This window comes from Python bivittatus, unplaced genomic scaffold (assembly GCF_059951505.1).
Source record: "Python bivittatus isolate LINGU-HERP-01145 unplaced genomic scaffold, Pbiv_v1 ctg000400_np1212, whole genome shotgun sequence".
In the NCBI taxonomy this organism is placed as follows: domain Eukaryota; kingdom Metazoa; phylum Chordata; class Lepidosauria; order Squamata; family Pythonidae; genus Python; species Python bivittatus.
In genome coordinates, this window is record NW_028277073.1 from 9446812 (window position 1) to 9463154 (window position 16343).

Consider the following 16343-nt stretch of genomic DNA (forward strand, 5'->3'; position numbering starts at 1 on the left):
CTTTGTCCTTTAAAAAAAAAAAAAAAAAGCCTAAATCAAACAAGCTGCTTAAATTGGGGAGAGGAAGATGTTATTATTAGTCCTTTTGAGCATTCTAGTCTACTTTATCAAGTCATTCTTAATTTTTGTTCTAATATATTAAATGGGATTATAAAATGAATGATCTTTCCTATTAAACGTTAGCACCACTAAAACAGATGGCAAATTCAGATATTTCCAGTCACAGTTTCCAGCAAAATATAATAGCTTTTTAAAACACAAGCACTTTCCTCCCTGCGGGAGTTGACAGCTTGATGTATATTTTTAGTCTTAAAAGCTACACCTGCTAACTCAGTATGGCATCATGTCTTAGCTCATGTATTGTCCCTCCATTTCAATATTCTTTCTTCTTCCTGACTTGTTTTAACACCACTAAAACTGTCATTTTATTGTCACTATCTCCACAACTAGCCGTAGCTTATATTGTTCCGATGAAAGCTGTCTTCTACTATAAATGCCCAAAGGCATTTTTTGTTTTGTTTCGACTCATCTAATGCATAGCATATTTTGCACATACAATAAGTGTTCAGTTAAGTAGCATCCTCAGGCAGAAAAACAAATAAACAGATCACTCTAAATTGCCATTATGATAAAGGATTGTGACATTTTCTATAGATTAAAAAAAAAAAAGCCATGGCAGTAAGCAAGAAATGACAGGAATTTGTTATCTATATTTTTCAGGCTTCGGAAGTCTTTTGGAAAGGTGCTTCCAAAAATCCTGTTGTACATAATAAAGTTTGCAACCAAACACATTAGCCTGTTGATTTTGTCTGCAATGCCTTTTTGTGTTCTTGTTGTTGTATTTTAAAGAGTTTCTTACTCTTTACGTGGTTAGAACTTTGGTTATGTCCTGGTGCACCACAGGCAACTGGTATCTTTCAGGTTACAATTCCCACCATTCAGTGTCATTGGCCATGCTAGAAGACAGAGGCTAAAGAAGTACAGATTAATACAAATACAGGCTGCATTACTGGTCATGTTCATATGACACTATGCTAAAATGGCACCTTTTAAAATGGATTTAAAGAATCTGCAGAAAATATCATGATCATTTGAAACATTTTCTAATCATGGAGACTATTCCTGTACTTGTACTTTAGATAGGTATTTTTCTAGTTTGCCTGAGGTTATTTTTAATACCAATTATTCTATTCCTATTCTTTCATCTAAATAACCCATATGCAGGCAAATTTAAATTTCTTCCATGCAAACTTTTAAAAAAATATCTCCATTTTGTTGGTGTTTTTGGAGGCACTGTGTAACTGGTTTCAATCTCTTTGGGATTTAACAGATGTGGGTAGCCAGATGTCATTCTGTGGGGTTCAAATCCTCTACTGGAATTTAACTCACAAATTATCACATCTCAGATGACTATTTAGCGTTAGGAGTTATTCAGGTCCTGGTTCTCAATAGTTGCAAGAAGGAATATCTAGAAGCTATCAGAATATACAGTCCACCTTCCCTTAAGTTCTCAGAGCAGAGAGATACAGATTTACATTATGTCATGCCCTCTTGTATCCCACATACATGGGGGCATGACCTAATATCTATATCTCTGTGCTGAGAGCTTAAGGGAAGGTGGACTGTATATGCCATTTTGATAGTATCGTTTTTCTGGTGAAGATCTGATTAGGGAAAGATTAAATGTAAACAGACTTATTTTGATGCTGGGGGGTAAGCTATGGTTCTCTGTGGTTCACTCTTAGCAGAATCTGTGGGTAATTTTATTTTTCACAATTCTAGTTGTGGGCAATGGAGTTAGAAGACATCTAAGTTGGTTTCTTATCATCTGGAGAGCCTGAACCAAACTGCATCCTCTGTCTCATTTATGGTCTACTTGAGGTGTAATGTCAATGTGTTGCATAGACTATTTGTCTCTTCTTTCATAATTACAAATAAAAACTTGCTCTTCCAATTTTAAACAAAGCCAAATCATTTATCTAATTCCAAACTTTTATAATCCATTTATAATTCATGTACAATCGCTTTCTCTTACTGCTGGACTGAACGTAGAAAATAGCTCCCTTTGTATATATGAATCAAAAGCATATAATGAGGATTCTTGTGCCAAGAGACTTCAATCCATGCTTAATTTTGAAAACAAAAGTTTTAAACATACTTCAGTCTGAGTATAAATGTGCAGCCAGTGATATACAGTTATGTCTAATTAGTAGATTAAAATTATCCTTGTTATAAAGCATATCTATTTCTCAGCATCCGTTCATAGCAGAGTTGTCAAAACATCTGCATATTTATATATGCCATATAAACAAAGGAAAAGATATACTGCTATTAAAATTAACTGTAGTTCTTTCTCTTCTCTGACAGGCCCATCAGAACCCTTGAGGTATCATATATCTCCCCTTAATGAAGTGACAAAAATATTTGTCTTTATGGGAAATTGCACGAATTGCAAACATCTTTCCCATAGGATAAAAAGGGTTAGGGCACGCTCTGATATTGGCAGCACAGAAGCTCTCTCTGCTGGTTTTGGAACAATTGAAACATGTTTTTTTTAAAAAAAAACCTTCAGAAGTCTTTGAATCTATAACAATGACATATTAATAAAGTTGATAAAAAGAAGCAGTGCATGAAAATGTTGAAATGTTGATACCTTAATCAAGTGCTAATTAGGGGTAGCTGTATTGGTCTATTTCTGTCTATTCACCTTTACATGCATTTACATGCATTCATTAAACTGTCCCCATTTCTATTTAATTTCTGATTTTTTAGAAATTATGCATGAAATACATAATTAAATCTATACTCTGGCTTAGCATGGATTTAAATTCAGTTCCTTCACCCCACCCCCACCCCACCCCACACACATGCTTCTTATATATTTTGTCATAAATAGACAGTTTGTTAAGCATTTTGATATGTTTTTGAGGTGAAAATTCTATTATAACATTTGAAAAAAAGGGGGAAATGCAAAGCATAATTTAATTTCAGTCTGCACAACAGTCTGGAGGTGAAGATAAGGTCAGTCCTTATTTTTTAAAAAAGGTTAATTCCTTAAATATTCTTAGTTTCTAGCTTGTGTTTTCCAACTGCCTTCTAACTGAACAGGCAATACAGAAGTCATCAACATTCAAATACTAATCAGTCCCCATGTCAGTATCCCAACATAATAATGGTTACACAGCTTACAACAGTGTTGTCCAAACTTGGTCACTTTAAGATGAGTGGACTTCAACTCCCAGAATTACCCAGCCAGCAAGGTTGGCTGGGGAATTCTGGGAGTTGAAGTCCACTCATCTTAAAGTGGCCAAGTTTGGACAACACTGGCTTACAATAATAACATATATGATAACCAAGTCTTTCTCTAGTAAAGTATTACGCTCTTTCTGAAAAGGTAAATAATCACCCAGGCTTGGTCAAATCATGATCTATGTCTAGTGCATGTTTTCATATCTTATTATTTCAGTGGGAGAGCCTAAATATGACTTAACCTTTTCATTTCACTAATGGCACTCTAAAATTTAATTTTGGATGAATTTTTTCCATAGATTATATTTGTCACTGATAATGTACATACTCTAGTAATACTTTTATATTACATGTTTAGGCAATTCTGTGTGCCCACGTAGTTCTGTTAATTCCCCTTGATGCCCTGTTGGAAGATCTAAGTCCTGGTCATACTAAAAAATGTTTGACACTACAAATGTTTGCACTTCAAAATTTGTGCTGTTGCTAATTGTGTACACAACACCTTTTAATTTCGTTTATTTAATATGGATATTTTTATTCATGTTGCCTCTCATTTTTACCTATCAGGCCCATGATAAAGATACTGGCAACTATAGCGCCATGCAATATAGACTCATCATTCCTCCAATCAAAGATGGCAAGGAAGGGTTTGTGATTGAGCCATATACAGGGCTTATCAAAACAGCAATGCTCTTCAAAAACATGCGGCGATCTTATTTCAAGTTTCAGGTCATTGCAACTGACAATTTTGGAAAAGGGTTGAGCAACAAATCAGATGTACTTGTAAGTATGATTGAATCGATACTTTTCAAGGATTGTTCTTGTACGTTTCTTTTAGAATGAGATCCCTGTTTTTGCAGACATTTGTCTTCGTAGTTTCTTGATCTGGTTGCACTGGATGGAGCTTCTGCGGAGTTAGTATAGGTAGCTGCGAGTCTTTTCTTGCTGATGTCTGCTTGGGATGGCAAAAGCAAGTCTTATCAATCACTTGAAGATGATGATATTTATTTGGTTTGTAATAAATATATTTAACAACCCCTAATTATTTTATTTTATCTGGAATTGTGTGACTGTTTTATTTCCCTTTGACTGTTTTTTTTCTGTATATTTCTTTATCCAATAATTATTTTTACATCTAGAGAGTTGGCTTCATTTAGTTAATAAAATAATTTCCTGTTAAAATTCCATTACATTTTCTGTGGAAATCATCCCCCTGTGCAATCTTCCCCATTGTGTTTCAGGACTGGCACAAGGTTTGTTAAGGTTTGCATTTCTCAGCACTGGGCATGAAGATCTAACACATCTTCATTTTTATTTTTACTAGGGCTGGCTGGAGGGAGAAATCATGGGAATTTTGTTGCTCTCTCTCAAAGGAGGGATGGTGTGTGTGTGCATGTGTGTGCATGCACATCTGTATGTGCAGGGTTATGTCTAGCCCTTGAAATCAAAATGTTTGCTTACACTTATTTGAAGGAGAGGACCTTAATTAATTGCAAGTGCATATGTTTTGAATTGATGTATCTCCAGGTATGGCTGGAAAAGGCTCCTGTCAAAAATCCTAGACACCTGTTGTGGGTCGGTGTACACAGGACTGAACTGGATGGGCTAATAAGTGGAGATGTCATAGATGGCAAAAAAATTGCAGATCACTGAAAAATTAAGGCAGTTTTCTAACTGCCTTGCAGATACAACAACATCCACCCACCCACACACATACACATATAGCAATGTATGCTATTCTAGATGCTCACTGACCTTCAGAATGCATTTTAAGGATCTGCATAAAAAGTCCAGATGCATATATAGGACTAGAAGACAGTTTCAGCTGGAAATATTATCTGGCCTAAATTATCCACCTGTGCCAAAATTAAATTTGGACTCACTTTTCATCAGTATAACCATAACACTGCTTTCCTTTTAGTTCAATAGCATTACTTAAAGGAGTTTTGTTGAATTTCAAAAAATTGTACATTAGTGTTTATTAAAATTCTTGCATTATCTCACATATGGTTTGTCATTTACAAATCCCCCTTCAGAGAGCAAAGCAGGCTGTTTTTGTTTTTAATATAGATTCTAAAATGCATTCATTGCCCTAGATTCTAAAAATGTATCAAAATAATCCTCCAGAAAAAGGGAGTGGACAAAATATATTCTGTCTGTAGATAGTAGCCCAGTTTTAACAGGGGTCATTTTGGGTTGTTCTGAGCTTTTCCAATCACTGTGGAATTTGAGATGCTATCAGGCCAGGCATGTTTAGTTGCAGGGCATAACCAGTCAATCAACAACTTGCCTTTTTGGGTCAGTAACTGTGCAGAGGGGATTGACAGCCAGAATCTTGGTCCCCGGCTCTTTGTCTTTGTTTAGAAGTTTTGCTCTGGCTCCTCAGTTTAGCACAAAGCATTAACCTCTTCCTTATACAATAATAAGGGGAACAATTCAACTCTTTTAGGGTCTATCTTGATAACATAGGGATAGACTGACCTTATCATGGCTTGCATCCTCTATTTGAGCTCCTTTTTGAGTAAGGACCCCCTATGGTAGGAATGCAGTTGGGAGCAGGGCAAACCAGATGTCCTCTGTAATACCTCCTATACCTGCAAGGCAGTGAAATGGTTTTACCTCCATAGTAACATTAACTCCCTTTGCAAGAACACTGAAATTAGCTAAGAATTGTGATTGAATGTGCTTGGTAGTGCGGGGAAGGAGTCATCTTGCTTTTTCTTTTCAAATCTGTATGTTTATTGTTAAAATTTGAAATACAAAGAAAGTAGGGGGGGAAAGCAAGATGATTACCCTCCCCCTCTAAAAAAAACCTGCTACATTTGAATGTTTTAAATAAATTGTTGGAGCTACATCTCTGCTTGGAAGAGCCCCAAGACTTTTCCTTCAAGATCTTGTGTGTTTGGAATGTATTTATTTATTTAAAAGACTTATATCATGGAGTGCTGGTTCTTTTCATCGTCTAACAGAATATCAAATTATGTTTCCAACATCATGATGATTAAATTGTTTTAAATGCCATCAAGTAACCAAGCTACTTATGCAATTCAGGTACTCAGAAGGTCTAATGAAATTAGTTGACCTTTGTGCTACTTCAGACATTATTAAGAGACTTAGTTTTGTCGTCAAGCGTATATGCTGTACATCAGGAAACATGCTTTATATTTTATATGTATATCCAACTGTTTGATTTAGTTTTCAGCTGACTTGTGATTGGTACTATTATAGAATTTGTATGCTGTGTTGCCAATGGTTTAACTTAAGTTACTTGACTAATTTGTGGGCTGTAGAGGTCATTGTATCAATTTCACTCTCCTCTCAGCAACCCAATTGCTTCTTTTTCTTACCCAGATAAGCTGAAAAAAACATGGCCTTATGTGACCGAGGAAATTACGAATTTCCTCTGCTTGCAGCCTCAGTTGTATGTAGACCACGCTATTCATTCAAGCTAATTTCCTAACAGCACACCATTCTTGCCACTAAGGTTATACTTCATCTGAGATGAAAAGGGAGTAGAAACACAGCTTGATCAGCTCTTTCAGTGTTCATATGGATAAATTCTCCGTGTGCTTACACTATACCTTGCCCTTGCTCTCCTTGTATACTCTATACACAGAAGTCAATATGATCTGAGATTTTCCTGCTTTATTTATCCTGCTATTATAGATAGATGGATAGAGACTGATAGGAAATGGTGTGTTTTAAATATAGATAATATCCTTGAAGGTCAATTTTGTGTCACAAATCCTACACTCAAGTGCACAATTTGAAGAGTGAATCTCCATATAAAAAGACACAAAATTGCAGACAGATTTTGTAGAGTTATAGTACAGGTATGGATAGTAAAAGGCAATATGCAAATAATGGTCTGTTGTATGTTTCTTAATTATAAAATCTGGCTTGTTTAAATGAAAGCATATCTTTTAAAAAAAAAATTGGTATTTCAGCCATATTTGTGCTTTAAAATCTCACCAAGTTTAAGGAGAGAAAATTGTCTTGTCATTTTATTATAGTAAGTTTCTCCATTCAGGCTCCATATCGCTGGCAATCAGAGGGAATTCTCAAATGAGATCCATTTTCTACTGAGAAATATTACACATTTTGCAGACTCAGCTACATTTTTGCTTCTCTGTTTCAGGTCTCAGTAGTCAACCAGCTGGATATGCAAGTCATCGTCTCAAATGTTCCTCCTACTCTTGTAGAACAAAACAAAGAACAGCTTATAGGGTAATGAATATGTTCATTCCATAATCACCAAAAAGTCACTTATACTTTAAAACATACAGATCCAAAAACATACAAAAAACTGTCAATTTTTGTAATTTATTTATTTATTTATTTAAAAGATTTATATGGCTGCCCATCTAAAAACACAACTCTGGGCAGCTCACAATAACAATAAAATCCAGTAGTATAAAAATCATAAAGCATAAAACCATAAAACCAAAACAGAACCTTGTGCCTCAGTCATCCCCTTGGAATGCCCCACAACCAACTCCAGACATCCTCACTCTACCCCAGCTCCTGGGTAAAAAGCCAGGTCTTGATGGTCTTCTAAGAAGCTAAAAGGATGGGAACCTACCAGGTCTCTGGGGGGAGGGTGTTCCATAAGATAGGAGCAGCCATAAAAAAGGCATGCTTCCAAGGTCCCACTAGATGACAAGATTTCAGGGAAGGGACCTGGAGAGTGCCTACCATATTCAATATGATAGGATGGGCAGACACTGTCAGGGAGAGGTGGTCCTGCACATAACCTGGTCCCATGCCATGTATGGCTTTAAAGGTGGTACCCAGCACCTTGAATTGCACCCAGAAGCCAACTGAGAGGCAGTGCAGCTTGAACCAGCGCAGCTCATGCAACAGAGGTGTAACTTGGGCGAATCTAGAAACACCCAATACTGTGCGCCCTGCTGGCTTCGGCACCAGTTGTAGCTTCCGAGTGGTCTTAAGGGTGCCCCACGTAAAGCACATAGCAGTAATCCAAACAGGAGGTGAGTAAGGAAGTAACTGTAATATCATTGGTAAATCATAAAACCAAACAACCTCCCCTAGAGATTAGTCAAACCAAGTACCCTCTACACAAGGCCACTAACTTGGTTCAGGCAATCCTACTAAGCTTTGGTATCAAGGAATCTGTGCAGTCCCTAATTGTTTAACTTGGCTCAAGGAAATGTCTTGATTTGATGAGCTAAAACTTAGATCCTTTTCACATATTCTCTGTGACTCAATCTCCAAAGCTATGTGACTAGAATCACCTATGTTGCAACCCTGTCTACTGACTCATCAACTTAGCTTAGAGTTTACATAAAGGTGTAAATTAACCCAAGTGTTTGCTAAAGGGGCTTCCCCAAGCTTAATTAGCTTTGCACAGCTCTCATTTAAATTAGTATGCAGGGCCTAGAAGGAATCAAGGAATGTAGCAACTGCAGCAAGGAATTTCAGGCTGGCCCTGAAAGACAAATCCCACATTGCTGTTTTAAAAATATTATTAACAAAACCCCATTATAGTTGCCTTTTTAGTAAAACAAAACAAAACAGAAACCTGCCCCTATTAAAAGCTACTTTTTCCCCCTCTATTCCCTATCGAAGATACCAGCTCTTAATGGACACCACCACCAGTACAATTAAATTATTAAAATGTATGAATCATTTGTAACACTAATGAAAGCTTGCTGTCCCATTTGGGAATGATAGTAACTTTTAAGGCAAAAATACTTGCTTTTCAGAAAAGTAATAATTATTTCACGGTTATCAAAAGTGGATTATAAGATTGAGGATTTTGTTAGATTTCCCTTTTTAAATGATGATAATACAATAAATATAACATGTAATATATAATAAAAATGTCCATGTTCAGAACTGAGCAAAGCCCCATGGACCATAGCATACATCATTACTCCCAAGGGAAGATCCCAGAAAATAATTTGGGGGTGCTGATGCTGATACTACGTGGACATGTAATGGATTGCTCCCATGGAAGAGTAATCACTGGGACTCCATCTAAAACAGGGTTCCCCAAAATGGCCAATATCAACCCCCAAGGGTTGATGGGACTATCCAAGAGGCCAATGTTGTTGTTGATTAGTCATAGTACTATTAGTTAAAGTAGTATTTATTAAATTATTTTCATATAATGTTTGGGGGTTGATGAACAATCTGAAAGTTCAAGAAGGGGTCAGTGTGTTTGGGGACCTCTGATCTAAAATGAGAGGAAAACTAGTTTCTTTAATATCCCCCAAAAGGATTCCAGGAAGCCAAAGACAAAACTATAAGTTGAACTAAGTCAGTCCACTGACTCCCAGTGCTTTGTACTCAATAAGACCCATGAGGTATGGAAGGAAAAACAATAAACAAAGACATAGAAAAGAATTGGTTGAAAATTATGTGAAGAACAGCAAATGGGAAAAAAGGCAGAGCCTCTTCTATTCATTTTATGACAGTGATTGTCAACAATTAAAACATAGCTCTTCTTATAGTCTGGCTATTATTTTTATATTGGCTCAGATTTTTATTGCACGGCTTGAGGTTATGGATTTACATAACGTTGGTAATATTGATTTAATTCTCCATTACTGTGCCATATGGACTACTTTTAAAGAGAAACTCATGCAGCTGCACATTGACTATGTATGTGGAAATCTATTCTTGTTTATAGATCACATTGGATGCATCTTAACAGTTGTCAGCTCTGTTTTTTTATGATCCTGACACATTCTAGTTCTGCACTTGCATTGTTTAAACAACCTTTTAACAACTTTTTCAGTTTCTGAACATACCTGTGACTTAACTGCCAGTCTTGCTTATTCTGTTCCAGTAAGCCTGACAGTCTGGCACTCCAATTTTTCTCAGAGGTGTAAACCTTAGGCGTGTGAGATGTATGGCCAATTTTGTGTTATATACACTCATATACATATGGCAACTCACTGTGAGCATAGCTTGTGGAATTGAATAGCTTCTGTAAAAAGATAAAACCTATTCCTTTATCACGCCTACCAGCTCCATCTGTAAAATACCATTGCAATTTCTCTCCAAACTATTTAAAACTCAAATCCTATCATAAACACTAAGAGGTAGAATTTGCCTCCTTCCTTCCTTCCTTCCTTCCTTCCTTCCTTCCTTCCTTCCTTCCCTCCCTCCCTCCCTCCCTCCCTCCATAAGACTTCCATGCTGTCAAACTCAGCATTTTCTTTACAATATCTTAAGAACTGAACATTTTTTGTCTTACTGCAAAAAAGTCAAAGAATATGGCCAATAAATTACAAAGAGTTTGCCATTATCAGGATTTTGGAACGTTACGTTCAAGACCAGATTCCTGGCGCAAAAGTCGTGGTAGAATCCATTGGTGCTCGCAGATATGGTGATGGATATTCCGAAGAAGATTATTCCAAATCTGACCTCATGATCTATGCAATCGATCCTCAGACAAACCGTGCCATAATGAGGAATGAGCTTTTCAAGTAAGTAGATAAATACATTGCAGCGCTGAATGTCATTTGAGAAAATAGGCCTTGGTATCCAGGCACTGACTGCATTTGTTGCAAAATTAGCATTTCTGTTCTTTTATGTGCCTACTGTTTAAAGCTGCAGATAATATCATACAGGGACCATATGAAAAATTTGAATGCCACACCACTGCAATTACTTAAGAGATCACCTTTGGACTTGAAAATAGCACTGTCTTGATTTAGGGCTTGTGTTCTGATGAATGCACAGACTCAAATAAGGATAATGCCAGAAAGCATTTTGTAGTCTAAACGTTATCTATCTGCTTATGGTACATTTCAAGCAGACATATGACCACATATGCTGAATTTCACACATAGTTTATTGTCAAAACCAACTGTTGTACCTCATTTATGACACATTTGCAGTAATGTATTTGTATTCTGTTATTCATAAGATTGTTCTTCACTATATTTCTGTGATTCAAATGTATGAGGTTTTGTACCTGCGCAGTTCCAAATGTTTCAGAGACTCAGGGGTTTTTTTGACAAAACCCTGGCTTACTATAGATCACATATGAGACTGTAACTGAAGAGATGAATGGTCCCAAATCTGCTGTTCAGAAATTTAACCAATGAGGTGGCTTTCAGCAGTTGCTATTTCCCTCATTAGCATCAGATTTTTTTTTTTTAATTCATTCAATCGTATCCAATTCTTGGAGATTGCCTGGACAAGTCCCTGCAGTTTTCTTGACAAGGTTTTTCAGAAGTGGTTTGCCATTGTCTCCTCCCTAGGGCTGAGAGAAAGTGACTGGCCCAAGGTCATCCAGCTGGTTTTGGGCCTAGAGCTCCTGGTCTCCTGGTTTCTAGCCTGATGCCTTAACCACTGCATCAGACTCGCTCTCTATAGCATCAGAATAGGAGAGGTCAAGACAGCAGAGGCAGAACAAGAGGTGCTAACACCGTTGTCAATACCATGGAACCAAGGCCACCAGGCTAGGACTTAAAGGCTGAATGTATGGTGTATCCACTTCCTTTCTCCCTGGATTGGACAGTTGCTTATTTTTGGAGTGCATTCTGGAACCTGGATATTAGGGCCACTTAATTTCTCAAGATCAAAGGTTCATTATTGCATTACCTCTGTGAGTTAATGGTATAATGGTCCTTCTGGGACCAAGGCCACAAAAGGTACAGGCAATTTATTGCAGTGAGAGGCAGTGGAAAAGTGCAGAGTTACTGGATCTATCTGGGACTGGCATACCAACTGGGAAGCCTCCTCAGATGTTGATGTGGTCTCCAGCCTTGAGGTACTTTGCTTACATTTTATTGTATCTCCACTGCACTAAGGAGAACTAGGCCAGAATGCCTGGTGATGGAATGTGATTTTTGCTAACCATATACTTAAGAAGCAACTGTTTGTGAGCTAACAAACAAATTGTGATTTATTGGCAGTATTTTTTCTCTAGAGTTTCAAACCTTGGGTGGGTAAATTAATAGTGACATACAAGAATATGTTGATGTTGAGAAGAAAATTGGCATATTGTCACTTGATGGATAGAGAGAGAGGTTACAAATAGCTATGGTATTAAAATAAGAAAGAATACTCTTTATGATCTACCAATAGCAAATATATAGACTGACAGTGACAAATGTGTGAACATAGAACTAAACAAAAAAACATTTGCGGGTTTTTTTGGTGGTGGTGGTGGTGCTGCTGCAAAACATTTGCATCATTGGTTCACTCTTCTTCCACTCCTGATTTTGAAATAAATATATGGTAGACTGCATTTAACTGCATTTAAAAATATAATGTAAATAGTCATCTATGTCATTCAGCACAACCATTTCTTAAGATAGGAATAATTTTGTAAGTATATTACCTATTTTATTCTGCATTATGCCAGTGTGATATTTCTACGCATGATGCTTATGTTCATAAAAAATTGCCCAAAGTTGTAACATTTGTCGTCTATTCTTTATTTTCAAATATAGCTGGGTTTTTTTTCCCTTCACTTCTTAAGAGTCAGATCTGATTATTTCTTTCCTGGTGTTTTGATCATATGATCAAAGCCCTGCCCCCTTTTTAACACATGTGTTAAAATCACACAGTGGCAGCCACCATCCTGACTTTTTTGATTCCTCCATGGATGACCCTTGATATGCTACAGCATTTAATCAGTCTAAGAACCCCAAATTAACAATCTTTGGTCAGTTTTCTTAGTTTCAGAGGAAATTAACTGACATGTTTGGTATTGATATATGGGGTGTGGCTAGCCACAGACAAGGATAGCATGCTGAGTTCTCCATTCTTCCCCCACTCTAGCTATTTAATATAGCCAGTTTACCTCATTAAATATCTTATCAAATAGTAAAATAATTTAAAGGATGTTAAGGAAGGAAACTCTGCACAAAGGGAAAGGGATCAAACTGTATTTGGAAGACCCAAAGAAGGTTGAGGAAGTACCTCTTCCCAGCAACAAAGAAGCAATGGAGGAAGAAAGCTCCATGGACAGACATCTGATATGGAGCTAATTGGACAATTAATAAAACAACTTAAAAAAGAATTGAAGACAGGATGGGAGAAACATGCAGTAGGATTAACTACAGACTTAGCAGTTATGTCTGAGCAAATGAATAAACAATTTAAGGAAATGTCATGGCAAATAGCAGATATAGCTCAGGTTACCAACAAAGTTTATGATATGGCTACAAGCAATAGTTTGGAGATAGGCGAGGTTCAAAAGAATATTGCTGAAATAAAGACTGAGCTAGCAGATTTACAGGATCGTAGCAGGAAAAACAGCTTAAGGATCAAAGGAGTGTCAGAGAAAACTGGAACAGCCAATCTGACTACTTATCTCTAAAATTAATGACCTGAACTCTGATTCGAACTTATTGGATAAAAATATTGAACATGTTCACTGGGTTTACTCTCCTAGGAACACACAGAAACCTAGAGACATTTTGGTCAGATTTGTACATTCAAATATAAAACAAAACATTATAAGAAAACATTGTGAAATGGAGGAGATTAAATGGGACGGTGAGAGAATGTTCTTCTTCCAAGATATCAGTGTAGCTACATTGCAGCGAAGAAAGGAATTCAAACCACTGACAGAAAAAGCTATGCAGAATGAAATTCAATGCAAGTGGGGATTCCCTTTCAAGTTAATTGTTTATGCCACAAGGACAAAAGGTTATTTCTACTTTGACTTAGATGCACAACTTGTTGGCAAAGTTCTCTAAGAGAGGATGAAGGAAGCAATCTGTGACTTGTCCTTGGAACCGTGGAAAGCAGGCTCAGCCACAAGCTGAAGATTAGATAAGAATGCTGCACTGAGCTGTGGAATAAAAGAAATTATATTGATTGTATTACTTTTCTTGAACGTTTAGGTTTAGAGGAAGGGGAAAAAGGAGGGAGTTAAATAAATAAGAATAAATAATTAAATAAAATAATGTAGGTAAAACTATGGCTAAGGAACTATTGTAATTAAATTTGAGATTTTATTGGCTGATGAGGAGGAAAAGGAATCTCAGTAGGTTACTCACACCCCGTAGACATGAAGAGGATCGATCCTCTACAAATTTTTTGCTATTGGTCTAACTGGGATTGGAGGGTAGGGAGGTTGGATATGTAGGCATGGTACAGTGTGGGGAATGGGGTGGGGGAGGGATAAGGGAGGAAGGTGATTTTTAAAGGAAGGGAGAACGGGAAGAGGGTATTGATGCAGGGAAAAGAATTCTAATGTTATGTATGACATTACATGGAAGAAATCATTCCATTTACTGGACAGTATACTATCAGGCAATTTTTGCGAGCAATAAGCTTTCAATAATTTTCTGGATGAGAGATATCTTAACTGCACAGAGAAATTAGGTAGAGACATTCTAAAAATGTAGTAATGGGAGAACAATGTAAAATTATTTCTTTAAATGTTAGAAGTCTGGGAGATCCTATTAAGGGAAAAGTAATTGTCAATTATGTCAAATCATTTAAACCTTGAATGATAGGTATTTTGATAAACAATTTTTTGCACAAGGGTCTAATAAATCAAGGGGAGTAGCTATTGTTTTCAAAGCTGGCATAAATTTCAAGGTTCAAAAGATTTTGAAAGATAGGGAAGGTAGATATATATTTATAGAAGGGGAATTTGATAATAAACTTTATTTATGTTCCTAATCAGGGTCAGATCAGTTACTTACAAAAGCTTATGAACAGAAAAAAAAGTAATACAGATAATTTTATAATAGGAGGGGACTTCAATATTGATGCATTAAAACCTCAGGTTGGAATGCACAAAAGATTTCAAAACTTAATGCATAGTCTTGGACTCATAGATACATGGACAATTATGAACCCTGCAACAAAAGCACATACATTTTATTCAGGTACACTTAAATCACATTCTAAGATAGACTACATATGGATATTTAAAACTTTTTCAAATGTTTTGCAACAAGTTAAAATTGCACCAATACTTAGACCACACTCCAGTTATTATTACTCTCAAATTAGAAGAAATCATTCCATTTACCTATAATTGGCTTTTTAATCCTATAATACTACACAATGTAGCAGCAAAGCAAAGACTAACTCAAACTTGGAGAAACTTTTTTCAAGGAAATCATACAAATGAAACATCAGTAAGAACAAGATGGGATGCTACAAAGGCAATCTTAAGAGGAGAGTATATAAACCAGATGAGCATGATTAAAAAAATATCAGCACAAAAGTAAGCTTTATTTAGAAATTAACAATTTATTAGCAAACTATAACAGAACTAGATTAGATAGTATTTACAAACATAGTAAATGGAAGGAGAGAGTTGGATGATTTGGAGACAGATAAAATCTCTCAGCTTATTTTTGCTGAGCAAAGATACTACGAATATGATAATAAAGATTCTAGAATACTGGCAAACAACTTGAAAAAAGCAAAGTAGAAAAATGTATTAGTGCAGTTAAAAATAGCAATGGTCAAATTGTGACCAAAACTAAAGGTTTAAGTGAACAATTCAAACTTTTTTTCAACAATTATATTCCTCAAATAATCCATCACCATTAAAAATTAATATTTAAATAGGTTAATATTCCCAGAATTGGCTCCAGAAGATATACAATTTATGGAATCTCCCTCTTCTATTTCAGAAATCACTGAAGTCTTATTCAGAATGGAAAATCTCCTGGCCATGATGGATTGTCAGGGGAATTTTATAAAGAATTTAAAGAGATCTTAATACCTGAATTTCTTTGCACTGGGGGAATCTTTACCAGAATCTTGGAAACAGTCTAAGATAAATTTTGATCCTTAAATCAGATAAAAAATTCCCAGGATTTGGCATTTTATAGGCCCAACTCACTTCTCAATATGGATTATAAGCTGTATACTAAACTGTTAGCTAACTGATTAAAAGTGATTATAGGTAAAATTATTCATGTGGACCAATCTGGCTTTATTCCAAACCGAAATATATCTCCCCATCAGGAAATTGTTAAATATTATACAAATTAATAAAATTAATACATTTTCATTAGCCTTATGTTCTTCTAAAAGCCTTCAATTCTCTGGAAATACAATTTTTACAACAAATATTAATTAAATTTGAATTTGGGGCAGGCTTCTGTAAGAAGATTGAGCATATCTGCAGACCA

At 36.1% G+C, this 16343-nt stretch overlaps 1 protein-coding gene across 6 annotated transcripts in view; it reads left to right on the plus strand.

The window, feature by feature from the left end:
- Positions 1 to 16343, plus strand: part of PCDH15 (protocadherin related 15) — a 435688-nt gene that overhangs the window by 385141 nt on the left and 34204 nt on the right. For all 6 annotated transcript variants that reach the window (XM_088144402.1, XM_088144401.1, XM_088144400.1 and 3 more), the window contains exons 27-29: positions 3817 to 4032; positions 7388 to 7476; positions 10530 to 10706. In XM_088144402.1, coding sequence (XP_088000528.1) covers positions 3817 to 4032; positions 7388 to 7476; positions 10530 to 10706 — 482 coding nt within the window. The remainder of the gene's footprint in view (positions 1 to 3816; positions 4033 to 7387; positions 7477 to 10529; positions 10707 to 16343) is intronic.